This window comes from Typopeltis vanoorti, chromosome 14, assembly GCF_054136105.1.
Source record: "Typopeltis vanoorti isolate ZY-2024b chromosome 14, IOZ_Tvanoo_1.0, whole genome shotgun sequence".
Classification (NCBI taxonomy): Eukaryota; Metazoa; Arthropoda; class Arachnida; order Uropygi; family Thelyphonidae; genus Typopeltis; species Typopeltis vanoorti.
In genome coordinates, this window is record NC_143562.1 from 74,849,571 (window position 1) to 74,876,793 (window position 27,223).

Below are 27,223 nucleotides of genomic sequence, written 5' to 3' on the forward strand. Positions count from 1 at the left end.
CCATCCTTAGAATGCTGCTCTCATATGATTGATGAACAAATGATTTGAATGGTGAGAAATGTGCAATGAGAGAAGATATGAAAGAGTTGTAAATGGAAGTGAAAATGAAAAGCAAGAAAGATTGTGAGTCTGCTGCCTCTGTATGATAGGACAGAACTAAGAAGAAGGGCCATGATTGTCAATGAGAAGACTGTGCAGAAGAAATGGTGTGCATTTTATTGATGTATGGAGTGAGTTTGATGAACAAAAGGACTTGTATATGCCTGACAAACTACATTTGAGTGGTTTTGGAGTTAAATGTTTGGAGTGAAAGTGTGGGAGTGCAAAACTAGAGATATTAGGGAGGATGAAATCTAGCATGCATCTGGTCACCCCTGTGATAAATGAGCATGGGTACAGTAATGATAGGATATGGCAATACCAAACAGGATTTCACCAGTCTCCAAAAAAAAAAAAAGAAAACATTGTGGATGAAATATAAAGAAAAAAGTGATAAGCATACTCATGAGCAGTAGAAAGTGCAAGCAAGAATGGTGACTAGTATGGTCAGGAATACCAAATCAGACTATGAGAGAGAATTAGCCAAACAGGCCAAAGTAAGCCCAAAAGAGTTTTTTTTTTTTTTGTTATGTAGCAAGTAAGAGGAAAAATGACTATAATAGAATGACTAAACAATGCTCATGGTAGGAAGGTGACTGAACCAAAAGAAATAGTTGAGTTGCTGATGTTACAGAGATGCATATCAACAAGTAGATGAACAGGAGATGCTCAGCATATTAAAAAAAATATGTGAACACAACAGTGGGACTAGATAGCATATCAGCCCGTATACTACATGAATGTACAAGAGAATTGGCATTGCCTCTGATGAAGTTGTTCAATCTAAGTGTCTCATCTCTGGCAAGGTTCCAAGGGAATGGAAAGAGTGTAAAATAGTACCATTGCATAAAGGTTGCTCCAAGACAGAAGTAGCAAACTACAGACCAATTAATATATTGAGAGTGGTTGTTAAAGTATTGGAAAAGTTGGTGAAAGGTAAAATACAACAGTTATTATTATTATTATTCGTGACACCTCCAAGGAGTCCTAAGACTCATCGCGGGAGGACACCTACTTTACAACTCTCCACTACCAATCACTTACATCAATGCCATCTACTGCCCACAACCAGTATTTTTTTGTCTGTAAATTGCATGTGTTCTGAAGGGCCGATTTGTCTGTATGCAGGATGAAAAACCCAAGTTTCTGGGAGAAAAAACCGCTACCTCCATATGAGATCGGCTAACTCACCTTCGATTGAAAAAGTCCATATAAAGATTCCTCCCGTCATGACGAGAATCGAACTTAGGTGGATAGGGATGCAATACTCTATAGTGGACAGCATGGCTTAGTGAAGGGTAGGTCCTGTCTTAGTAACTTATTCACATTTTATAATAAAGTGACAACAGACTTGTCTAAAGGTAATGGCTAGACCATGATACTGCTCGACTTTGCCAAGGCATGTGACAGACAGAATACCACATGACAACTATTACAATAACTGGAGAAGATGGGGATGGCTGATGGACAGACACCAGTAGTATATGGTAGAGTGGAGTCTAGGAGAATGGTCGTGACTAGTGGAGTACCTCAGGGTTCAGTACTAGAGCCACTACTCTTTAATTTGTATGTTGATGACATAAGGGAAAGATTTAAGAGGGGATATTAGTTGTTTACTGATGATGCAAAACTGGGAAGAGCAATAGTTGATAAAGGTGATGTAGATATCCTGCAGGATGATTTAAATAAATTGGCATTGTGGGCAAAGGATGATGATTGTCAATTTAATGTTGCAAAAGGCAAAGGTTATGCACTTTGGGTTGAAAAGGTTGCATGTGGTATATCACATTGATTTTATTGGTTTGCAGGATGAGGCTAGGGCTTTGAGGACAATGGTGGACAAAGAGTTGAAGTTCAGAGGTCATATTGTAAAAGTTAGTAAAATACCTCAAAGGATTGTTTGGATGTTGGAAAACATGCTAACAAGTAAAAATAAGGAAGTTATTATCCCTCTTTATAAACCTATGATTAGGCCACATCACTACTGTGCACAGATTTGGTCATCTGGGTTTCTTGGGGACCAGGAAGTGATTGAAAAGATTTAGAGATTAGTGACCAAGATGGTGACAGGTCTGTAGAATACTCCCTATGAGGACAGGTTGAAGGTTTGTGGGTTACAAAGTTTAGTTGATAGGGGACATGATAGAAACTTTTAAGATATTAAAGGAGCTTAATAAAAGTGAAATTTTTAAAATATATGACATAGAGAACCATGGAAATTGTGTAAGAGTGGTGATATGAGTGGAATGGATTCAAGGAGAGGTATGATAGTATTTGTATAATGGTTGATTTGGGTCTCCCACAATGAGTCTCCAGACTCTATGGAGATGATGTAAATAAATAATAATGATAATAATAATATTAGGGATGGCATACCAAAAACACTTTCTCACAGATTTATCTTCAGCTGTTTTTTCTGCATTCCTCCTCTTTCTGCTAATATATAAAAAGAAGTAGCTGCTGATTAATATTCACACACAAGTTCAACTTCGTACATATCGAAATCAACTTCAGTCCCCCCCCTTTTTTTTTCCCCTCTCATCTACCTATATTCTTTGGAACAGCTTTCCCTAAGGAAAGACAACCTCAATCTGTTTCAATAAACATCGATACATTCATTCTTAATATCTTTCTAGGTTTTGTTATCTCATAAATAGAATTGATATTACAAAAAAAAAAAAATAATAAAAGTCTTGACAGATTAGGTTGAAAACTAAGTTTATAGTAATTAGCTAGTGGTAGGTGGATTCCTATCCACTTACTAAAAAAAATAGTTTTCAGCCTGATGATGAGAGATGTGTTGCAGCTATTGACTAACGTGGTCTTATTAGCAAAAACTTTATTCATACTCAGTGAATCACTCAAGATCCTAGCAGCAGATATGGAGATGTCACTTTGAATGAACACTATCTTTAGCTCTCAAGGTTTGCAAGAATATAGATTTGTTCATTATCAGTGTTCACTTATTTGTCTTTTTTTTTTTTTTTTACAACACAGCATTTCATGTGTGTGTATATTTATTTATTATTATTTTTTTTAGCTTAGGCTATAAGCCATTTATGCTTGCAATACTGAATCAAGCCAAAGTTTTGTCGAAAATCAGCAGTTCTTCACCTCAGATTTTAGAACTGCAGTGTCACTCTGCTTCAGAAACTTTATATGAAAACTGTCTTTGTGAATCTGATGAAAGCATCCAGAGAGCACGATCCATTCATAACCGCTGTGAAAACGAGTGCTCACTTAATGAAAAATTATCTGTACATTCTATTGAAAAAAGTGTATTTCAGGGTGGAATATTGGATGAAGCAGAAGATGTTTTGGAAAGCAATACTGAATTTAAAGATGAAGAGGATGCCAAAGGGTCAGATTGTGTGTTATCATGAATAATTATCAGAACTGTTAACATTTTAAATGCTACAACTGTACTTTGATAAACAGAATGCTCATTTTTGCTAATTGCCTTCCATTTGTAAGTATTACACATTTCAACTGCTTACATTTTATTGATCATTTTGTATTCTACGAGTATATGAAGACATTGTACATATTGTATACACATACCACAGGCAGCTTTGTACAGGATCAGGCTGTGAAGTATGTATCCCTCTAGCCAGGGTCCAATTACAAATAAGGTTGATATAGCTCAATTGGAGTTGTTTAATTGTCTTAAATACTGTTGTTAAGTTTTTTGTTAAAGAAGTTGGAGGAACTTTTAATAACTGCAGAGCTTGGGATTAACAGATTAAACCATTTATATAACTTATGAATCGATATTTTCAATTTAAAGAACGATTTTATTATGCAATAATTTTTAATGAAGAGGAGATTATGCTACTGTTGAAAATATCGTAATTTAAAACTTAAAAAGTATGCATATTTGAACTGAGATAATATAATTAAATCATATATTTGAAAATTTACTCTCACAGGATATTATCAATTTCTTCATGTCAGTTTAATACTCCAACCAAAGTATAAAAACAAGTTATATGATTTAAAAATACTTCATTGTTTATCATGGAATACAATTAAATTTGCATTTTGATCCCATCAAAAACTTAAGATATATGTCCTGTTTTCACTCCCCTTCCCACACACATTTGGAACAATGAACTGTTATTCTAAAGCTCTGCATCTTTACTATGTACTTCATCATTCCCATATGTGAAATAGAAAACATATGCTTAGTGTTAAATGTTGAGAGATCTAATGTAGTTTTCAAATCATGCAAAACCTGCTGAATATTAGTGCTGTTTATATGTATAACCAGTGGGAGAAGTGTATATGTAATGTTGTATAGTTAATTTAAAGGTTGTTTTATACACTTGATTACAAGTATGCCAAACTGTAATATAATACCTCCAATCATGCTAAAATGAGTGTTCCTTAAGAAAAAAATAATAATTTTAATACGGTTTTCCCTTATGAATAAATTATTTTCCCAAGAAATGTATCCCTTTTATTAATTATACACACACATTTTACATTGTTGAAAGGTAATAAATCTGGATTACGCTTTCAATTATAGGTCATATCCCACATGTTTTACTTTTGGTATTAAAATTATAAATCTTGTATTTTGTTGTAAAACTTTTTCAGAATTCTACATATTTTTTTAAACAGCTCAGAGTAGTAGTACACTAAGAGAAATGAGCATTTTGCATTCACTCATACCAGTGGATGAGTGAAAAGTGTGCATTTCATGACTGTCTCATCTTGAGTTTATTAAGAAAGACATATCAGTCTTCTTTCTTTTATGGAATTAATCAGTTGGAAATGCTAAATAACAAAATCAGAAAAGGGTTCTGTTCTTCACATCAAAAAAAGTTAGTCCGTTAATAAGTGTTACTTCCCTATAAATGTTGCATTTAATATATAAAATTATAATTTTTCTGTGTATACCAGATATTATGACATAACACCGTATTTTAGGACTAGTTTGCTTAACTCTTACATTTCAGTCTGACAAAACATTTCTAATTGCATCTTCAGAATTTTTCCTCTTGGTCCCCCCCCCCCCCCTGCCATTATTGGTTTAAACACTTGTTTTGCTAAACTTTCATCCCTGATTTTGTTTAAGCAGCTATATCAAAGCTCTTTTCAGTTTTAAAAGACGAAGTATCCTTGATCTCTCTCTCTCTCGTGTATGCATGAGCAAGGGATGAGACATAACATTAATAATATTAACAAAATGGCTGTTAGTTTAATGTTAGTAAACATAAAGTTATGCACTTTGGCATGGCGAGATTTCCAGCGACATATTATATCAGTGGCATTATGCTACAAGAAACTGATGATACTAGGAATTTGAAGTTCAAAGGTCATATAGCAAAAGTTGCAAATACAACTCAAAGGATAATTGCAATGTTGAAGTGAACCTTGACATCTAAGAATAAGGAAGTCATTTTGCCTCTTTATAAGGCTTTGATAAGACCACACCTGGATTATTGTGCACAGATTTGGTCTCCCAGATTCCAAGTGGAATAGTGTGCATTTAGGGGAAGGTAACAGTTGGTTTGGGCGATTTTGGTCTCCCTCGATGAGTCCTTGACTCCCTGGAGGTCTAAGATAATAATAATAGTAATAATGTTACATCCATTTTTCCAACGTGGTATGTCTCTGGATTAAGTGACTATGGCATTAACTGTATTAAATGGCAAGACACGATACTTCTTAATTGTAATTCTTTTAAATATGCAAGATTACAAATGACTTTTGATATCAGTAAAATCTCAATATAGCTGATTGTAATTTTCTTGCAGTTGAGAATTGATTATCCAGAAAATGAACATTTAAATTATTTAATATCCACTGCTGTAATTAATTCACAGGTATCACTTTTAAGTTTAAATGTGATTGTTTAATTGATTTGAATTTGTGTCTTTTGCTCTGAGAACATTAGTGTTATCCTAGAGAAATATACACCTATAAAGTTTATTTTAAAAAAAAACTTTAATAATTTTTTTCTCCATGTGTTTTTTATCCATTCAATTTATTGTGATGTTAAAAAATATGTAACTTTGTGTTATAGTAAGCTATTAATAATACGAGTTACATCCAGAAAGTAAGTTCCATTTACATTTTCACTGCAATGGTGCACATGCATTAGTGCCATTTTCAGACATTCTCACAGTGCATACACTTCTTGGTGTGTGTTTATAATGTCTAAGAAATCGAATTGCTCGCTACATGTGAAATTAGGTCAGTTATCCATTTCTTGAATGCGAGGAAAGTTATAAGCAGCTGAGGTTTATGGGGAACACACACAGTCACAACTTCTCGCCATCTTCAGCTGAGAATTCCATCATCCCCCATATATAGTCCTGACCTCATGCCAAGTGCCGTTCAAATATCTGAAGTCTTTCCTTGTGGCCTGCAATTTCAAGGTCAAAGAAGCAGTCAGTATGTCACAGACGGCAACCTTCTATGACGAAGGTATACAACTCTTGGCGCCCCATTATGATAAGTGCCTGAACAGTGGCAAAAATTATGTAGAAAAGTAGTGAAAGATGTCTACTTTGATTTCTAATAAAGTTTTTTTTGTAAGTATATTTTTTTTTTCTCTGACAGCCCATCAGAACTTACTTTCTGGACATCCCTTGTATGTATGACTAACACATATATTTAAAGTGCTTTTATCTTAAGAATTATGCAACATTTGCTATGAGAATAGATTAGGAGGCAGTAAAGCAAATACATGGAAAAAGTGGGGGGGGGGGGGTATATATTAGTGAGAGGACTTGTTACATGGTAAATCATTCCACAATCCGATAGAATGGATTGTCAGAAAAAATGATGAGTACATTGATGGTGAATGAGAGAGGTAAAAATGGATTGGAATTCAAGAGAGGTTTAAATTTAAAAAATAGACATACATAGTGTGACACTTGTAATAACTACTTACATAACAGAAAAATCATTATATAATGTTTTCTAACATAATAGCCATTTCATTAATGCTACTAGGAATTTGTACAGTGAAATACTTAAGAATGTAGACATTTGAAACAACATATGTACTGTAGTTATAGTATTGTTATTTTTAATTGATTTTGTACATATAAGCTTGCATTTTATATTTCTTCAACTAGAAGTTAAATGCATCTGAAACTTTTAAATTACATAACGGGAAATTTGGCTTTAGCCAAAAGAGCTGCAAGACGCTCACGTGCTGTTTTCTCCAATGAACTGATAATTTTACCCTTTGATTTTTGTGCATAATGATTCACGACTTTCTTTAAAACCCAGTTTAGAAGTTTCCCACCTCCAGTAGTTTTGGTAACTTTAAATCCAGAGAACTGTGTGACTTGAAATGATTCTAGTTGAACATTAAGGCCATCTGAACGAGCAGTGATGACAGCAGCTATTGCCACTTTATCAACTTTTGCTTCTACTTTTCCTGAAATTTTAATGAAAGCCTTTTTGGCTCTGTAATTAGTGCTGAATTTTATTCCTGTTACAGCCAGTCCAATTGATGCCCTTATGTTTCCACTTGCATCTGTTACAACTGTAGCATCTCCTTCTCTTTGAATACTAGAAAGACCATAAACATATCCATTCCAAGTCTTAATCCTTTTTTCATTCATATCATCTATGTGAAGGGGATCAATTTTTGATTTTATTTCTGGATCATTTCTTAAGTTATTTAGTGTTTCATCAATAAAGGCATTGGCATTTCCAGCTTCTGAAATAAAATTATAAGGACAATTATACATTTTTAAAGTAATGCATAGAAACACTCAGGTAATGTTAAAATTATGCAAGTGCATAAAAAATAACTATTAAGCTAGGCTGTAACTGTTATTATTTGAAAGAAATGCTTCTGGAGGAGCAAAATTCTTTTTATATGACTCCCACCCAGAACAGGTAAAAATCTTAATGTTGTGGGCTAAGGATTTTTTTTTTTCTGTTTATTAATTTTATATATTTTATTATTTATTTTTACATAATCCAGAGACCAAACACGCAACATTTTCAGATCTCCAATAAGCAAGGTGGTGGTGGTCTCATCTCCCACATAAAGATGATCACAAACATCCCTGGCAGGATTTAAATCTGCATCCTGATGAGCAGGTTAGTTCATTTGCATCAAAAACATAAGCTGTAGCTTGCACAGAACTGGTGACATGTTGGTGCAAGTCCTATAAATATTTTAATTACTGGTAGTAAATCTTTGCAATGCAAAGGAATTTCTAATTTTTCAAAATCTTAATTTGATCTTGTGTGTGAATTCTGCACATGATAGGCTGTGGACTAATAGATGATCTGGGAATGCTGCTCCTAGTGACATTTTTTTTTTTTTTTTTTGTAAACTGCTTCAAGCCTCTAGTAAAGGGGGTTGAGATCTGACACTGGACAATGAAAACTTGCCACCACCTAAGATTACCAGTTTTATTTCAGACAGATGAAGAAAACACTGATTAGTGTAATCCTTATAGAAGCTGAGAACTGATTCTTTTTCAAAGCAGGAACTTTGCATGTGTATGCACTTGTTCTAGGATTCCTGGATGGATACACCTTCAAATATAACTTCCAGTATTGCTAAGCTACATCACATTTTACAAGCCAACAAATTCCTTTCAGGATTTTCTTGGAGGAGGAGGAGAGAAGCTATATAACACTATGGCCATGATAATTTTTTGTTCAAATAGAATGTTGCATGAATATGATGCACAAGTTGGCCTAAATGTGCAGGAACAATGCAGTGAACAGTTTTCTGTTCATTGGGCCTCAGCTTTGCAAGAGGTCAGCAAACCTCAAGGGTAGGCATAAATGGAAACTGGTCTGCTGAATTATATATTAGAGATTTAGTTTCTAAAAGATATTAAAGATATCCCAGTAGTATTCTCTAACACAGGAAGTGACAACTGTGTCACTTCCTATATACTGCACCGCAAGAATGTAGCACTAATTTCCTCTTGTTACTTGATATATCAAAGCAAGATAATGCTCTAGATCAGTGGTCGGCAACCTTTTTAATATGAAGAGTGCAATACTGCAGGCGCTGCATTGCCGAATCCTAATGATTTAAATAATTAAACTTAAAATTATAATTAATAATAAAATTAGTTTAATCCTTTATCCAAGTGTGAGCACAACTCTTTGCAAAGGTGGAGCAAGCTACCAACACTCCTATCTCAGTATCTCCTATAATGCAAAACACATCTCCTTGCGGATATGTCTAATGTTATGCATTAAGGGGAAGGGCCACTACCCAGACTAGTTTCGACCTTTATTGAGGTCTCTTCAGTGGGAGCCAGGCCCAAGTGGAGATATCGGGCAGAAGCATTAGCAGGTCTTCTCCACCTATATCTGCAAGGAGATGTGTTTTGCATTATAGGAGATACTGAGATAGGAGTGTTGGTAGCTTGCTCCACATTTGCAACGAGTTGCCCTGGTGTTGTACCACCTTACCCCAGTCCTGAAGATACTTTCAGGTGCAAACTTTGTTTGCTCACACTTGGATAAAGGATTAAACTAATTTTATTATACTCTAACCAAGTGAAAAATAAACTTTAAAATTATAATTGGCATGAATGGTTTCGAAATGTCTTTCTATATTACTTTTTTTTTTTTTTTTTTTTAGAAATAGCCACACTATTATTGCATAATAAACAAATACATTTGCCATCATGATTGATAAAGCAAGGCGCTCGCATCTGATCTGATAGATACATGCTAATTGTTAACATGAATATTTTTTAACAGTTAAAGAATATTCGTGTTAACAATTAGCATGTATCTGTCAGATCAGATGCAAGCACCCGAGTGGACGTCATCTAGTTATCAATGCGACCGCTCTCACTACCCATCACACCATTTCTAAACATTGTTAGAACTCTTTGTTTTTTAGTATGTGTGTTTGTTGAATCACTCCTGCTATCAGTGCAAATACTTTGGTTTACAAAGATATTTCTAACCCTTTATAATGGGATAAATGTTTAATAATGTGACAAAAATATGTTGTAAAAGCAAGATAAATAAATGTTAAAATTTGAAATCTCATTTTTCTTAAAAACAACTAATCATGGAATTTCTAAGCCTGAAATGAGAGAAAAAATGCCTGTGTCATGAGCCTTCCGTAATTTTAAAATTTTATATTGCACTCTTCATATTAAAAAAGTTGCTGACTTCTGCAAGTGTGCTTTACATTTATGGAAAATACTAAGGAAAGAGGTCTGGAGCTTGATCTACCTTTACTACGAGTTACCCATAAGGCACTACTTATGCTTGCATCCGCCGAAACTTTTCGTTTCTATATATTCAGCATGAAACAATGTTGGATTCAATATTCACTTATTTGTACCATCATATATTATATTTGCAGTGTTTTTTCTTTGTTTTCTTGCATTTAGCACATACTAGTAATGAATGTATCTCTCAGATATACTGCGATCTCCAAAGCCATTTACAATAATTTCTCTGAGGGCGCACTAAAAATTCACTGCGGGCGCCATGCCGCCCGCAGGCACTGCATTGCCGACCTCTGCTCTAGATGGCTAAAAATGAGACTTTACTGGACCTGCAGGAAGTTGATTTCATTAAAACCAAAGGTTTTAATGTAATCAGCTTCATGCAAAACTGAGATTTGCTAACCACAAACTGCAGCTTTGCAACAAGTCAGGAAACCAAGAGTAGGCATAAATGCAAAAATTGGTCTGCTGTTATATGTTGAAGATCACATGATCAACTGTCTAATCTAATATGGGAATCAAACTTCCTTTGAAATCCTGTAAATAAAAAAGCAAAGCCATTAAAAATAAACACCTAATCAGCAGAAGTGTTCTGTTGAGGGTTTCTTTGGTCATGTAGCCAATGGCAGATGCCTAACCTGAAGTTATACTTGATGTTCATTAGAAAGTTGTCTTTCCCCATTCATGAAATGAATGGGGAAAGACAACTTTCTGCATAATAACATGGTGTAAATAATTGTTTGTAAAGCCTAGACTAAAATATTCTGAATAAAAGCTGGACATATCACTGCCTCTGTGTATAAACATATTTTCTAACATTTATAAGATATGGAAGAGAAAGGAAATCTTTCGTAATCAATTGCTATATGATTTGGCCAGATACTAACACCAGATACTATCTGGAAATCCAAACTAGTTACATGGTAACAAAAATATAATCGGGATTATAAGGAACATATCCTAAATTGTCAAAGCTCAATATGTAATTTCTGGAACTAACCTAACTACAAGTCATCTTCTGATGTATGAATCAAAAAATACTCATAGTTCTGTTATAAGCTAGATAACTGAGAGGAAAACCTCCATATAGCCATAAGTCTCTGTGGAGAGCCTTTTAAGAAGGCCTCACTTTATTGTGGTGAATCCTGTTAATGAGTTGGCAATTTGGGGTCTTGCTGACCAAACTATATTCTGTATTGGCCTAAACTAAAACACAATGATAGTACAAGATGAAGTCATGCTGGCTAGGGTGTATCCTGGTTAAATTAAACAAGACTTGCTGTATATGTCAGAGTGAACAGCTTTCACTTAGCTACTGGAATAAACTAACTACAGAAGAATTCAAAATGGGCATCATAAACATAAGGCATATCAACAGGAAAAAAACAGGACTGGCAGAACAATTAGAGAAGTTTGTCAACATAATTGTATTACAGAAACAAAGGTGGGGGGAGAAGTAACATACTTCTAAACAATAAGATGTTATGTTTTATTTGTTTATTTATTTTTTTGTTGCTCCCATCCATGAAATATTATTAATAAACCTGTCGGTGGGCTAAGGATTTTTTTTCTCCCATCAATGTTATATATATACGAGGGTGGTCTGAAAAGTTCTCAGCCTAACAATGAGAAAAGGAATTTCAAAATGATTTTTATTTTTCAACATAATCACTCTTAAAACTAATACATTTATTCCAAATGATCCAGCACCATTATCCCATTCCCTGTAGTGGTTCTCAGTAAGATCTGCAAAATATCCCTCTAAAGCTGCAATCACCTCTTGATTCAAAGAAAACTGCTGACCAGCGAGGAAGATTTTTAGTTTTGGGAAGAGACAGAAGTCAAAAGGAGTCAAATCTGGCTAATAGGATGGATGTTCCAACAATTCATAATGCAGATCCCTTAATTTTCCCATTGCCAAAACACCTTTGTAGTCAGGTGCATTGTCCTGAAAAGATGATTTTTTTCTTCTGCAAACCAGGTCTTTTCTCACGAATTTTTTTGATTAGTCTGGTTAAAAGATCGGAATAATATTCCCTGGTTATTGTTTTATCCTTTTCAAGATAATTAATAAACAAAATGCTTTAGCATCCCAAAACACCGATGCCATGACCTTTTGTGCTGATGGAACCAACTTTGTCTTCTTTGGTGCTGAATAACTGGCTTCTGGCCACTGTTTTGACTGCTGTTTGGATTCTAGTGTGTAATAATGGTGAATCTAAGTCTCATCCATAGTAATAAATCAACACACAAATCAGTTTTATTCTTGTTAAAATGCTCCGAGCACTGTTCCGAGATTTTCATGCGAGTACATTTTTGATCTGCTGTGAGCAAGAGTGACACCCATCTTGTGCAAAGTAAACCTTTTTCATTTGCAATTCTTCATGCAAAATATAGCCTACATTCTTTTGAAATGCTTATAGTCTCAGCAATTTCACACACTTTGAAATGCCAGTCATCCAATACCATATCGTGCACTTGATCAATGATTTCTGGTATTGTTACACTTTTTGGATGTCCTTCATGTGGATCGTCTTCAAGGTTGGTACAGCCTCGTTTAAACTGGGCAGCCCATTTTTTAATTGTCAAAAACTAAGGAGAAGAGTGCTCATAAACTTTTATGAACTTCGAATGAATTTCTTTTGGTATTAAACCTTCTTTTACAAAGAATTTTATAACCACACGATACTCAATTTTGTCTATTACAAGGGATACAGACAACACTTTTGCTTCAGACAGCTGTATAAAAAAAAAATAAAAAACTACTTGATAGAATGACTTGCAGTTTCACATGGATGCTTATGACAGATATACCAACTTAGAAAGAAAAAAAAATCTTGCTGATAGTGTTGCCATCTATGGTTGAGGCCGAGAACTTTTCAGACCACCCTTGCATATATATATTTATTTATTTATTTATTTTTGGTATTTGTGATTTATTTTTCGCATAGTCTGGAAACCCTGCTCCAGAGACCAAACATGGAAATTTTTCAAGCCACTTTATGCCTCCATTTAAGCAGGAAGGTGGTTTCACACTGAGCAATGATACTCTTGCCTGAAGACAATTGGAAATATCCATACCCATGGCAGGATTCGAACCCACAGCCTGTTGGTCGGAGAGTGGGTATGCCAACCAGGTTGGCAAGGATATTCAGGCAATAATAATCAGAAAAAGGAAGGATTATCTACAGTCTCCAATACCAAACAAAGAGAAAACATTGTGTTTGGTGCATGGAGCAGGCAATATCAAGCAGAGAAGTAGCATGGACAATCATTGAAATTAGGAACTCAACAGTGAGACTTATTTTTTGCTATAGTCCAACAGCAAGTTCTACTTTAACAAAAAATATATAATAATAAAAAACAACAAGTAAAAGAATTTTTCAAGTCAGAGAAAGTAGTAACTGAAATAAAGGAAAAGTTGGTTCTTGATGGAGACCAAAACAGCAGCGTAATGAATACCAGATGTGTTGAGAAAAGAGTAAAGTTAATGATAATGGCACATATCTACTGGATTTCTGTTCAGGACACAGATAATTGCTACCACCACGATAGTGTTTAATTGTTGTTTAAGTCTTAGTACTGGGAAGGTGCCAATGAAATGGAAAGATGGCAAAATAGTCTCATTGTTGTATGAATTAAGATCCAAGAAATTATAGGCCAATCATTATCCCGGGAGTGGTGGTTAAAGTATTGGAAAAACTAGTGAAAGACAGAATTCAGGACTGGAAGAACAATGGTAAATGAAGATGATACAGAGATTCTGCAAGAACATTTACACAGACTATCAGTATGGACAAAAGTAAATAACTGATAGTTTAATGTGGCCAAGTGTAAGGTGATGTACTTCGGAAAGGGATCACAAGATGTGGTGTACTATATTGACAATATTTCCCTAGACCAGGGTCTTGGGAAAAATTGTGGTAGGGAGTTGAAGTTTAGAGAGCATAATGTATGTTAGATTACATGGTTGTAATCCCAGTGTTGAAGGACATACTAAAAAGTAAGACTAGAGGTTATTTTTCTCCTATATAAAGTTTTAATAAGGCTAAATCTGGATGCCTGGATTCCATGGGGATGAAGGAGTCTTGGAGAGGATCCAGTGGTAAGTGACAAAGATTGTGGCAAATCTATGGAATAACCTTATGAGAATAGACTGGTCTGTGCACTTTTCAAAAACTAGCTGATAGGCAAAAGAGAAGAGACATGATATATTCTTCTAAGTTATTACAGGGATTATACAGGATTGACATTGAAGACCTTTTCAGTACATGGCAGGAAAGGAGAGAACAAGGAGTCACTCACTGAAAAGATGTAATAGTGTTAGGACTAAATTTTTTGCTTGGATGGTGGTGAATAGGTTGCCAAAGGAAGCTGAGTTCTTCATCAGTGAATGAGTTTAAGGAGTGGTATGATTGGTATTGTGTGAATAATGGATCTCTTGCTATGATGAGTCTTCTGACTCTATGAAGATACCTGTATACTAATACAATGCTTGTCAAGTATGATATACTTTGAAAGTCTTTACTAAAACACTTTATATCAGATGTCTCTCACTATAACAATATTTCCAGGAAATATCATAATAAAAATTAAAAAGTTGCATATTTCCAGGAAAATGCTCTAACTTATAGTGAAAAAAAGTTTTTTAAATAGTACCATGAGTAGGCTTAAGAATAATCTGGGGAATCCTGTCCTTACCCAAACATGGTACTTTTTTTTTTCAATATACCTGAAGCCTACAATAAGTAGTTTTATATACCTGGCAATGAAAATTAACTGCCATCTAAATATGAATGAAAATAATATAATTTTTTTATAACTGACAAACATCATTTGCTGAGATGTGGTAGAAGAGATTGTGCTAATCAGGCACACCACCCCAGCCATCACTGATTAATAAATCCTCTAATATCTTTTATTCCCCAAAGAGTAGACAAAACTAGTCCCAACTAACCTTTGAAAATAAGTAGACAGCCAGGCTCTACTCTCAGTTCATAGCTGCTGATGACTTAAAACTTCAGGGTGAGATTACAAATGGGGAGAGTGGGAACCTATTTACCTGAATCAAAGATCAACTAATTCAGAAATTAGCTGAGAAAATTACAAATGTCCCAGCATTCTGAACTGGGGGAGAAGGAAAGGTAATGTTCAACTAAAAGATGAAACTCACACATTAGGATAAAGAAACAATATAAAGTAAATAAATAATTTACTGTTTGTTGCAGTATCACCTGATATGCTCAATCCTGTTTTTATGTGGTTGACAAAAATAAAGTAATCCTGTTAAGTATGTATGCATTTTTTCTTTTTCGAATTTAAGTTTATTATTTTTATAATAAATTTAGTTTAATGTTATTTTCACATGATGATCATCTAAATTCAAAAAGGAAAATTTATAAGAAATTTCTAGCACTGTTATAGTTAAATAAAAAAAAAAACTAGAATTTTTTTTATATTAAGCTAAGTTTCAATTTTTATAACAAATTGAAAATATTTTCTGCCTTGATGGAAATGATGTATGAAAAAAAATTGTTTTTTTAAATAAAATATGGATGGATATGCTCAAATAAACAAAATTTGTGTTTCTGTTACCAAGATTACTAATTTTTGAAATTAGGGAGGCTAACTAATATTTTTCTATATATAGTACATACTGGATGTCTTTTTTACATGATATTCTTTGGAATGTATTAATTGATTTGGTGCTAAACTAAACATTTAGCCAAGGATCAGCCTAACTGTTGATGTCATGGATCTATGCAAACTATATCATGGCTATTATACCATAGGAATTTTTACTTCATTTTATATAGTATGTATGCATGAGAAAGAGAGAATATATTAAAAAAAAAAAACTACCTGCAGAAACTTGCATGTAACAGCAATTCCATTTATACAAAACATTGTTCTCTTATTTTGCATTAAAGTATGCAATGAAATGCTTTTTATTAACTTACCTCCAGAAACAAACCCCAAGATGATCACTCCAACTATCAAGACAATCAACGATTTCATTTTTGAAGACTAATCTGCAACAGATGAAAACACCTGCTTATTTTTATTTATAAAAATGAAAAATTCTGACTTAAATTTTAAAATGTAACTAAATATTTATAACCAACTGTAAGCAAGTAAAATCTGCATGTGACATATCTTCATGAACTGGGTTACTTGTATATAGAGGCTAATGACCTCACATCAGTTGCCTTAGTATCCCATTATGAAAAGGGCCACTACCCAGACCAGCTTCATATATTAATTACACCCACTTAAATATACTGGAAGTACGGGGAAAGGTAAATGGATGCCAGTTTAACGTGGCCAAGTGTAAGGCAGTACACTTTTGGAAGAAGAGATCACAAGCCGTGTACTATATTGTTGGAACTGAACTGCAGGAAATTAATGAAGCCAGGAACTTGGGGATGATTGTAGACAGTGAGGTGAAATTTAGAGGGCATACTGCAAAGGTGGCCGAAATAGTACATCGGATTACATGGTTGTTTGAAGAATACATTGACAAGCAGGGATATGAAGGTTATTTGTATCCACAAGGCCACATCTGGACATCACACAAATCTGGTCACCTGGATTCCATGGGGAGGATCCACAACCTAGCGATAAAGATTGTGGCAGGTTTCTGGAACACCCTATGAGAACATATTGAAGGTCTGTGGGCTTAAAAAAAAAAAAAAAGGCTAAGTGACCGACGAAAATGAGAAGATCAGATAGAAGCATATCAGTTATTAAGTGGGTTTTTATAGGATTAACACAGAAGACACACCGTTTTTTTTTTTTTTTTTTTTTTTTGTTCCCAGTACATAGCAGCAAGGGAGAAAACGAGAGATCACTGCTGGAAAAATTGTATAAAAGGTGGTGAATGAGTTGTCAGTGGTTATGAGTGTTTCTTCAGCGAATGAGTTTAAGGAGAGGTGTAATCGACACTGCGCGAATAATGGGTCTTCTGGCTCCATGGAGCCAGAAATTATCGCAATCCGTGAATTGGCTGTAGCTGAGAAAGTATTTTATTGATTTTCTTTAAAAGAAACTGTGCAATGTGCGTTTTTCGTATTTTCTCTAATTTTTAATGGGTATACCGTAAAATACCAGTGTATAAGACGACCCCCAAAATCTCTTTTTAAAATGTTTCTTTTGTGTTATACTCGGTGTATAAGAAAAACGAGAATTCTGCACTTACCGTTCCTTGCACATTGCTAATGCCTACATTATGTTAAAGTAAAAATAATCAGCTCGGGTATTTTCTTTTGTGTAATTTATGAACAATAATCGTGCGAGAGGATTGGTAAAATTGTTTTGTTTATACCAGTCTCCGGTTTTATATATTATAAGTCATATGATCAAGCCAGTAAGGTTTCATTAGGATTTAAATAAAAAAATAAAAAAAACATGCTAATTAACATAAGATAAAAAGCAAAAGTTTAGTAGAGCACAGTACATTACTATAGGAGCTGGACGATGTTTTCCAACTCTGATTTCAAAAGGTTCAGATTTTATACCCGAAATACAAAACGACCCATGCTTTCAGCATTTTTTTTTTAAACTTCAAATATCATATTATACACATGTGACAATTAATAATACTTACGGTACGTGAGGAACGCAGGTATACACAATGACCAAAAACTATCTTGAACAGAACGCTATATGCAGCCTACTCCCTTATATACCCTAAAATATCCGGTAAACAGATGTACGTTTTCTGATAACATTTAGATATCTGGTTAGCCAGGATAGCAATAGCGTAGACTAGTGAACCTAGTCTACTTCCTTGTGATAAAATACGAATGGAGCAAAGTTATGCATTGTGTAATAATAGAATGTTTCTGTTAAGCGCAATGAAGTAAGAGCTTTACAAGTTCCTCGTCGATGAGAAAATTACCGAGAAACACGGGGGGGGGGGGGGGGGCTTGAGAAGTTATTGTTTCAGGTGGCCAGTGGGAAAAACCTGCTTTATTTACTTTCCTTTCTGGCTGCTTAAAGGGCAGAAATTTTTCTCCAATTTCCTTTTCTAACAGCTGTTCAGAGAATTAAAAATAGTTGGAAGCATATTAGATTCCTGAAACATTCAAGCGCACATTAACGAACAAAATAAAGTGGACTCGTCTACCTGTATTTTATGAGAAAAGGAAACTTTTTTTTTTTTTTTCCCATCAAGTGTTTATTCTAATACCAAAAAAGAGTTATTTGAGAAAAACGTTTTGGTTCAATTTTACAAGATGGTGACCGGAGAACCAATTCAGATCTTTGAAGACTACTCAGTATATTTCATTAAGGCAATCCTCAAGAGAAACTGCTAGTTTTCAGAATTCCCTGAATTATTTCTGCTATTTTTCTTATGCTGCAACACGAGGCTACAGATAATTTCCAAATAATACTTGTAAACACTAACATTCTCCTGTCACTTCTGAAATCAGTCTTAGTAAGAGATAGTGATTAGTAGGAAGGTTTCTGTGCACTAAACAATACTACAAGAAGGAATACGAGAAGTCCATTACTAAAGTCAATGAATTATGACAATTGCTTCAAAATTCACTAGGTCGATGCACCACTGATTTAAATATACGTACTAAATATTCAAGGACAAAACCGAAGTGAAATTAAATCACTCCGACAATATTCTGCTTCTGCTATACATCTGGTGTTTTGTATGGAAATAGGGTGCTTGGTTTTTTGATATTTCAAAAAAATTGAAATGGTTGCCCACACTTCGAATCAAACGCTATTGGAGGGAAGCGAGACTGAATTCTGTAGGTAAAACTCGAAACCTATCTGCTGACTTAATTGTTCCACAACTGATTTAACACTTAGTATTTTAGCAGTTCTTAAATGTTCGTTTTATGCAATGTTATTTTTAATGTAAGGGATATTTATTAATTAAACATAATTAAAGCTAAGATGTGGAGTCTTTTTTTTTTCGGGGGGGGGGGGACATACCCTTAACATTGTTGCTGAAAAGCTACTTTAGATATCGCTAAAAGCTTTTATTTTCCCGTTTCGTTTTGTTTAAATAATCATTTTGTGTTAATAATGTAACTGATTTTCCGGCTTACTGCAACAAGCTTTATGGTTCCTCCCCTCCTTAAGAGATTTAGGTTCCTCCACAATATTTGCTAAGGGCACTTTCACTGGCCGACTGACTAACGAGAGTACCAAGATTCTTCTTCCCATTCCCACTATCTTATTGTAACTGCTGTCTTATGAAAAATGATGTTTTTGCATTCATAAGACAGTGGTAACTATCATACAATGAAATCTCGCGGAATTCTTCAGTATGACAGTTACCCCTACCAGCGAGTATAGATGTCGTCACTCTCTATACTGCATATTTCGAATAACTTACAAAGCGCATTGTCATGAAGTTTCTATCCACGGATATGGGCTTTTGTATCTAATTCTTGCATGTAACATCGCGTAAAAGCACGGTCTCATAGGGCAACAAAGAGCTTTCACAATTTGCAGACATAATACAATCTTAGGTCATACCACATACTTTTATGATCAAAGAACAATCAGCATCTTTTGATTTTAATGTGCCTCTTTCTTTAGGCACAGGATCAGTGGTGGCCCGTACATAAGCACTGCAGCACCCCAAGGAAAAAATTAAAAATTTAAATTTTGTTTGTGTTTATAAATAATAACAATGCTTACAACATGTTAAAGGTTACAGCTTATGTTTTGACATTCATCGATTAGTTAATAATTGGAATTGTTTGATTAACGCTTTAGGATTACGAAACAAATGCACTGCGATCTAACGCCGATATTCGTTTGCGCTTGTCATTGCACGTTACATCATTCCTACACTGCCCAAACGGCAGTGTATCTTTAGTATGCTTATGCGTGTTATTTCTGTGAGATATGAAACGTTTATTATTGGTGCGTGGCAAACTATTTTTTGTCAATCTTATTTTATTTTGTTAAAATAACATATAGTTATTTATTTATTATAGATACAAGGCTGAATTATGACGAGTGTCACTGTTGAAAATATGAAAAGAATTATATTTTTTCAATTATCGTCACATGAAACAAATGCACTGCGATCTAACGCCGATATTCGTTTGCACTTGGCATTGCTATTGATACGAAACTTTTATTATTGGTGTTTGTTCGTGGTGAGGATGAAATATTTTTAATAAAGCAATTTTTAATATGTAAATTTATTTATTAATACATTCGTTACTGATTAGGGAAAAAAGTTTATATATATATATATATATATATATATATATATATATATATATATATATATATATATATATATATATATATATATATATATGCAGTACCCCCAGTTAAATTTTTCACCGGCCTCCACTGCACAGGATCAATTAAGAACTCATTTCGCTACCGCTAAATGCTGTTGTGTTTATTCATGTTTCGGTTAACGTCATACTAATTTTTTAACATACTTGTTAAAACCAGATTAACTTTAGTCAGCTAAGTAACACAAGGCGTAAAGATGGATAAATTATGAAGGGGTATTACAGTTTATGTACGAGGGCGTTCTGAAACGTTCTTGGTCTCGACCATAGATGACAAAACAATCGGCAAGATTTTTTTTTTCTAAGTTGGTACATCTGTCATAAGCATCCATGTGAAATTGCAAGTCACTCTATCAAGTCTTCATCTTCTTCTGCAGCTTGTCCCACTTAAGTGAGGTCGCTGTTAATGATGAGTCTCCCCCACATCCTCCTGTCCTGGGACGCCACCACATCCAAGCCCCTATCCCCCAGTCCTCCTCAACCATCCCCCCATTCTCCCCCCGGACGCCCACGCCTCCTCCCTTGCACATCCATCTGCATGATGACTCCACTTCCCACACACTCGTCCCCCCCACCACCACATGACCAAACTATCCCAACCCCTCCCCCTGTATCTTCGCTCCTAAGTTCGTAACTTTCACTGTTCTCCCCCACACATCCCCCCATACGATTCCCCCCCGGCCACACTGCACATCCACCCAAGTAGGCACTTCCCCGCCGATGTTACTCCCCCACACCACTGTCCCACAGATTCTTCCCCCAGACCGATCGGCACTCCCCATCGCACAGCACCCCAGCCATCCCTCTCCAGCTCCCAACCCGCCCGCATCCCGCATTCCACCCACTCCACCGTTGAACCCCCCTTCCCGATGATACCCTCCAGATCCAGCCGCCGTCCACCCCGCAACACATACACACTCTGCCTCATCCCCCGCTCAGCCCCACACCTCCCTCCAGCTCAGCCGCCACCATCCCCCCCCCCTCTCCCGAATCCGCACACAGCAAGATGCCATCCGCACACAACGCCGGCCAAGGCGCGTCCCCCCCCCCCGTCATCACCTCTATCACAATATTAAACAGAAACGGACTTAATACTGTCCCTTGTCACTCACTCTATCAAGTAGTTCATTTTATACAGCTGTCTGAAGCAAAAGTGTTGTCTGTATCCCTTGGAGAGGATAAAATTGAGTATCGTGCGGTTATAAAATTCTTTGTAAAAGGTTTAACGCCAAAAGAAATTCATTCGAAGTTCAGAAAAGTTTATGTGCACTCTTCTTCGTTTTCGACAATTAAAAAATGGGCTGTCGGGTTTAAACGTGACCCTACAAGCCTTGAAGATGATCCACGTGAAGGGCGTTCAAAAAGTGCAACACCACCAGAAATCATTGATCAAGTGCACGATATGGTATTGGATGACCGACGAGTCAAAGTGCATGAAATTTATGAGACTATAGGCATTTCAAAAGAACGTGTAGGAAAAAATGCGCATAAAAAATTGCAAATGAAACAGCTTTGTGCAAGATGGGTGCGTTTGCTCACAGCAGATCAAAAACGCACTCACATGAAAATCTCTGAACAGTGATTGGAGTGTTTTAACAAGAATAAAACTAATTTTGTGCGTCGATTTGTTACTATGAATGAAATCTGTATTCACCATTACACACCAGAATCCAAACAGCATTCAAAACAGTGGACAGAAGCTGGTTGTTCAGCACCAAACAAGACAAAGTCGGTTCCATCAGCAGAAAAGGTCATAACATCGGTGTTTTAGGATGTTAAAGGCATTTTGTTTATTAATTATCTTGAAAAGGGTAAAACAATAAACTAGACGCAAAAATTCGTGAGAATAGACCCGGTTTGCAGAAGAAATAAATCATCTTTCATCAGGACAATGCACCTGCCCACAAAAGTGTTTTGGCAATGGGAAAATTAAGGGATCTGCACTATGAATTGTAGGAACATCCACCCTATTCCCCAGATTTGGCTCCCAAATCTGGGGAATAGGGTGGGTGTTCTATCTATTCAGATTTCTATCTCTTCCCAAAACTTAAGCTCTTCCTCGCTGGTCAGCGTTTTTCTTCGAATCAAGAGGTGATTGCAGCTGTAGAGGGGTATTTTGCTGATCTTACTGAGAACCACTACACGGACGGGATAATGGCGCTGGAGCATTGCTCGAATAAATGTATTAGTCTTAAGAGAGATTATGTTGAAAAATAAAAATAATTTTGAAATTATAAATTCGTTTTTTCACTGTTAGGTCAAGAACTTTTCAGACCACCCTCGTATACCAGTGCCAGAAGTATTCAAAATAAGGTTCAGGAGTTTTTGCCATTGGTTAGCACAACTTGGGCAAAAGTTAATAGGCATTGCAGGGGTGTATCATATAGGTGATGACAATGCAATGTCAAATGTTACCTCGTAGGGGCATACCCTGTGTATTACGACAGCGTTCAAGAGAATTATCAGCTCCTCTGACCAAACTATAATTTAAACCTCAGTAGTGGGAAGGTGCCATTTGAGTGGAAAGAGGACAAGATTATCCTATTGCATAAAGGAGGCTCCAAACCAGTAGTAAATTATATCCGCATCTCAGGAGTTGTGGTTAAGGTACTATGAGGAATAGAAATATGATATTATGTAATGGACAACATAGTTTTGTGTAGGGCAGAGCCTTAGTAATTTTCTTACTTTTTATAATTTGACAATGGACTTGAATAAGTGAAATGGCTACTTAGTGATTTTGCTAGACTTCGCAAAACATTTGACAAGATTCCACATAGGACTATATTGCATAAATTGAATAAAAAGGGGGGATGGATATGAATCTGGTGATTTGGATTAGAGGGGGGGGGGGCAGATGGACAGATATCAAAGAATGGTTTATGCAGGAATTGAGTCGAGGAGAAGGTAAGTGACCACAGCGCTCAGTACTTAGTCCTCTGTTGTTTAATTTATATATCAATAATATGATTTGACAGGAAATATTCAGTTGTTTGATGACTGCTAAACTCGTTAAAGCAACGGTAAATGAAGGCAGTGATCCTGCAGGAAGAGAGACTAGTAGCATGTGGGAAAAGGTAAATGGCGTTTTCCGGTTTATTAGTTGCCGGTTTAATGTGGCCCAGTGTAAGGTGATGCACTTTGGGAAGAGATCAGAAGCTATGTACTATATTGATGGAACTGAACTGCAGGAAACTAATGGGGCCAGGTACTTGGGTGTGGGGACAGAATTGAACTTTAAAAGGCGTATCGCAAAGTTAACCAAAACAACACATCAGATTACGTAGTTGTCGAAGAACACCAACGAGCAGGGATAAATAGGTTATTGTTCCTTATATATAAGGATTTAATTAGGCCACATCTGGACTACTGCGCACAGATCTTGACTCCCAGATTCCGAAGTGATGAGATTTGGACAGGATCCAGAGGCATGTGAGAAAGATTGTGGCAGGCCTGTGAAATGCTCCATATGAGAATAGATTGATGATCTGTAAGCTTCAAAACTGATAGACAAAAAAGGGAGGGACATTATAGAAGCACGTAAGTTATTAAAAGGGTTTTATACAATGACACTGAAGACATTTTTCAGTACATGACAAGAAGGGTGAGAACATGGGTTCACCAGTGTAAGACTGAGAGTGTGGTTAGCAAGGGTGTTAGGACTAGGTTTGTTCCTTGAGGGGTGGTGAATGGGTTGCCAGAGGTAGTTGTGGGCACTTCATCCGTGACTGAGTTTAAGGAGAAGTAGGACAGGTACTACTGTGCGAAAAATGGCTAGTGCATGATCTCTCCATAGAGTCAGAAGACTCATCTCTGACTCCATGGAGATACCTGTATATTACTACTACTAATAATATCGTTCTCCACTCTCCGATCACGAAATGCAATTTTGTGTAACAACCCACTGATATTCAATGAACACTGCAAATAAGAAACTATATAGATAATACGACTTGTCCGGACACGTCATTCTCTCGGTGGTTTACTAGGGAAACAAAGTCACTTTCGATATTTTACGATCAAACATCGTGCTCCTCACACATGTTATACCTTCTCTGGATTTGCCTTTTGGTTAGAAAGCCTGGGTTCGAATCCATTGTAAAACGTATAAACCATTATAAGATCATCACCAAATAGATGAAAATAAATTTTCTATGATCGAGGAGTAAATGTAACCAAAAGTGCTACCTAATCATATAGATTTAGGCTGTGATTCTCAGTTCTGAGATTGATAAACTATCCAGCTAAGGAGTTTTTTTTTTCTTCCTCCATAAATTTCATTCAGTATAAAATTTATGAAAATAAGCTACTCACTATTCTCAAGAATTTTAAGATTTAATTCCAGCATAAAATCTCAACTTTTAGTGTGAAGTAGGTGGACTAAATAAGAAGCAGAAGAAAGATATTCATTATTTAAAGAATAAAGCACCTTTTGGTAGTGGGATGCAAAATTTGGCGTGGGAATTACGGTAATAACTGACACTACTAAAGAGAGAGAGAGACGCAAATCGTGTACAAAAGTTTCCATTACTACTGATAACAATGATTCAAATAAACCTTTTTATCACTATAACTCGCCTCCTCTTGGCAAGAAAATGATGAAGGTTGCATAACATGCCCCACTGCCTTAAAAGTAGTTTTCATAATTAGAATAATTAGCCAGTATCATACAAGAATATAAAATAATGAAGTTAACTAATGAAAGAGTAAAAATCTTTGAATGAAGAAATTGACATATTTAAATGATCTATCATTTAAATATGTCAATCGCCAGCTACCAGCAAGAAGAGGGAGTTTATGTATTTATCTTTTATTTAAAACAAGACCAAACATGATTTATGCCACTTCAGATTTCCAGTAAGCAAGATGTTGTAAGGCAATGAAATCATTTACCACAGCAGTAGTATGATTCGAAGCACCTGTTGGTAAGGAAACAGAAACTTTTACTCACTCACAATCAATTATGTTTCTCCAAATGACAAGTATAGTATCCTAGCCTCTTTTCACTGGTAGACAAAAATTATTTGGGGGGGGGGGGGGGGCGAATAGAAAGCTTGATGCGCGCCAGCAAATTATATTGATAGTGCTACTATTTCCCTGAAGAAATGTGAGCAGCATGAAATTCCAAATGTCTTTTTCACTACCTGTAATCATCATCATGTTTCATTTAAGTCTGTTCATTCCATTAATACTGAACAAAATCATGTAATATAAATAAAAGTGTTATTTTTTCTCTTACTGTGATGACAGTAATAACACTAGTTAACTAAAATAAATAAAGTAGTTAATGCAATAACAATGATTATTTCGATGGAGTTAGTTTGAATTTTTATTTCATACATCATAGCTCGTCCGTGTATTTAAAATGGCGATTAATTTTCTCGAAAACGAATGCTTTTACTTTGGAAAAAAGAAAAGAAAATGAGAGAGATTGACGACTTCTTTATATTGATTCAAGATGGTTCTCGCAACCTCAAATCAGTGAACTATAACTGTATTGCAATAAGATTTATCTTTCTAATTCACATGACTAGGCTAAAAAAAAGCGTATATGGTAGTGTTGAATAAACAAACAACTAGGATCCCGGTTGCGCTATTTACTTATGAACTTGTGACAGAAGTAATTCTATTATACGTTTCACCTGAGTAACTGATCCGAATTGCGAATTCCAAAGCACGCACGAAACTTACCGCTTTTATCGTTGCCACGCTGACATCACTAAAAGCAATAATGCTTCCGGTTCGCCACACTGCATTCAGCATGCACACTATAACTAAATAACGTATCGGGAGTGTAACAAAATAAGTTTCCTCCATTTTGTCGCAAGCTGTTGCTGGAATTAATAATTCCACTCTCAAAATTTCCATAACAAATATGCAATCCCCCTCAACTGCAATTATTATTATTAAAAAAAAAAATGATAATGATAACAGATACTCAAAGGGAGGAATATTATGGAGGATAGCAGATCCATTTTTCAAAACTTATTCATCTCTCAAGGCAGCAAGCGACATTTTGTTAGTTTTAACCTCTGATAAATCAGTAGATTTCCGTTTCTATTTTTCACCCTTTCGCCAGTCGAGAGCACTGGTGCACTGTTAGTCTTTAGTCGTCTGCTTACTTTGGAATTACGGCAGAAAGAACTAAGGATATGATGCCGGTGTCTCTTAATTGCGTTTGTGTTCTCCGGCCACCGTGCTGTGGAAAGATTTTCACCTGAAAGTGAGTTAGCCGGTGTCCTATGGAGACCAATTAACTTACCTTCAGTTGAAGAATCTCTTAAAGTTCCTCGAGTTCTAGATGGGATTAGAACCCAAGTCTCCAACCAAAGGACATTGTCGATACTGACTACCTACGAGAGGGAGGGGGGGGGATCTTTATCGATGTGCTCTGTTCAAGTTGACGAATTAAAAACTTGAAATGCTCAAATACTTGAAATCAACAGTCAGGAATTGGCTGCGGAAATGAAGAAAAACATACAACACGAAAGTTACAAGACTATATAGCCACCTTCATAAGATTCCGCCGAACTCGATAACCAAAGTAAAAACATGTTTTCCAATAATGCACACTGTAGCTTAATGAAATCACCGACAATGAAAAATGTGTTCGATCAGCAATGTTGATGCTGAAAATGAATGAAT

General features: G+C 35.6%; 3 protein-coding genes across 3 annotated transcripts in view; 2 read left to right on the plus strand and 1 right to left on the minus strand.

Annotated features, from left to right (window-relative positions):
- The window catches only part of Rich (Guanine nucleotide exchange factor subunit Rich), a 456,640-nt gene extending 449,672 nt beyond the window's left edge, over positions 1 to 6,968 (plus strand). The window contains exon 33 of the mRNA XM_090404468.1: positions 3,140 to 6,968. Within this exon, the coding sequence (XP_090260594.1) occupies positions 3,140 to 3,482 (343 nt within the window). The 3' untranslated portion in view covers positions 3,483 to 6,968. The remainder of the gene's footprint in view (positions 1 to 3,139) is intronic.
- A 148-nt stretch (positions 6,969 to 7,116) lies between these two features.
- LOC150099673 (uncharacterized) lies at positions 7,117 to 17,982 on the minus strand. The gene is made up of 3 exons (XM_090404469.1): positions 17,899 to 17,982; positions 16,253 to 16,324; positions 7,117 to 7,783 (listed from the first exon to the last, which is right to left on the minus strand). The coding sequence occupies exons 2-3, from the start codon at positions 16,308 to 16,310 to the stop codon at positions 7,218 to 7,220; spliced, it is 624 nt and encodes a 207-aa protein (XP_090260595.1). The 5' UTR covers positions 16,311 to 16,324; positions 17,899 to 17,982; the 3' UTR covers positions 7,117 to 7,217.
- Positions 17,983 to 23,574: 5,592 nt separating this feature from the next.
- Positions 23,575 to 27,223, plus strand: part of LOC150099674 (uncharacterized) — a 31,892-nt gene continuing 28,243 nt past the window's right edge. The window contains exons 1-2 of the mRNA XM_090403476.1: positions 23,575 to 23,655; positions 24,944 to 25,047. Of these exons, the coding sequence (XP_090259602.1) occupies positions 23,575 to 23,655; positions 24,944 to 25,047 (185 nt within the window). The remainder of the gene's footprint in view (positions 23,656 to 24,943; positions 25,048 to 27,223) is intronic.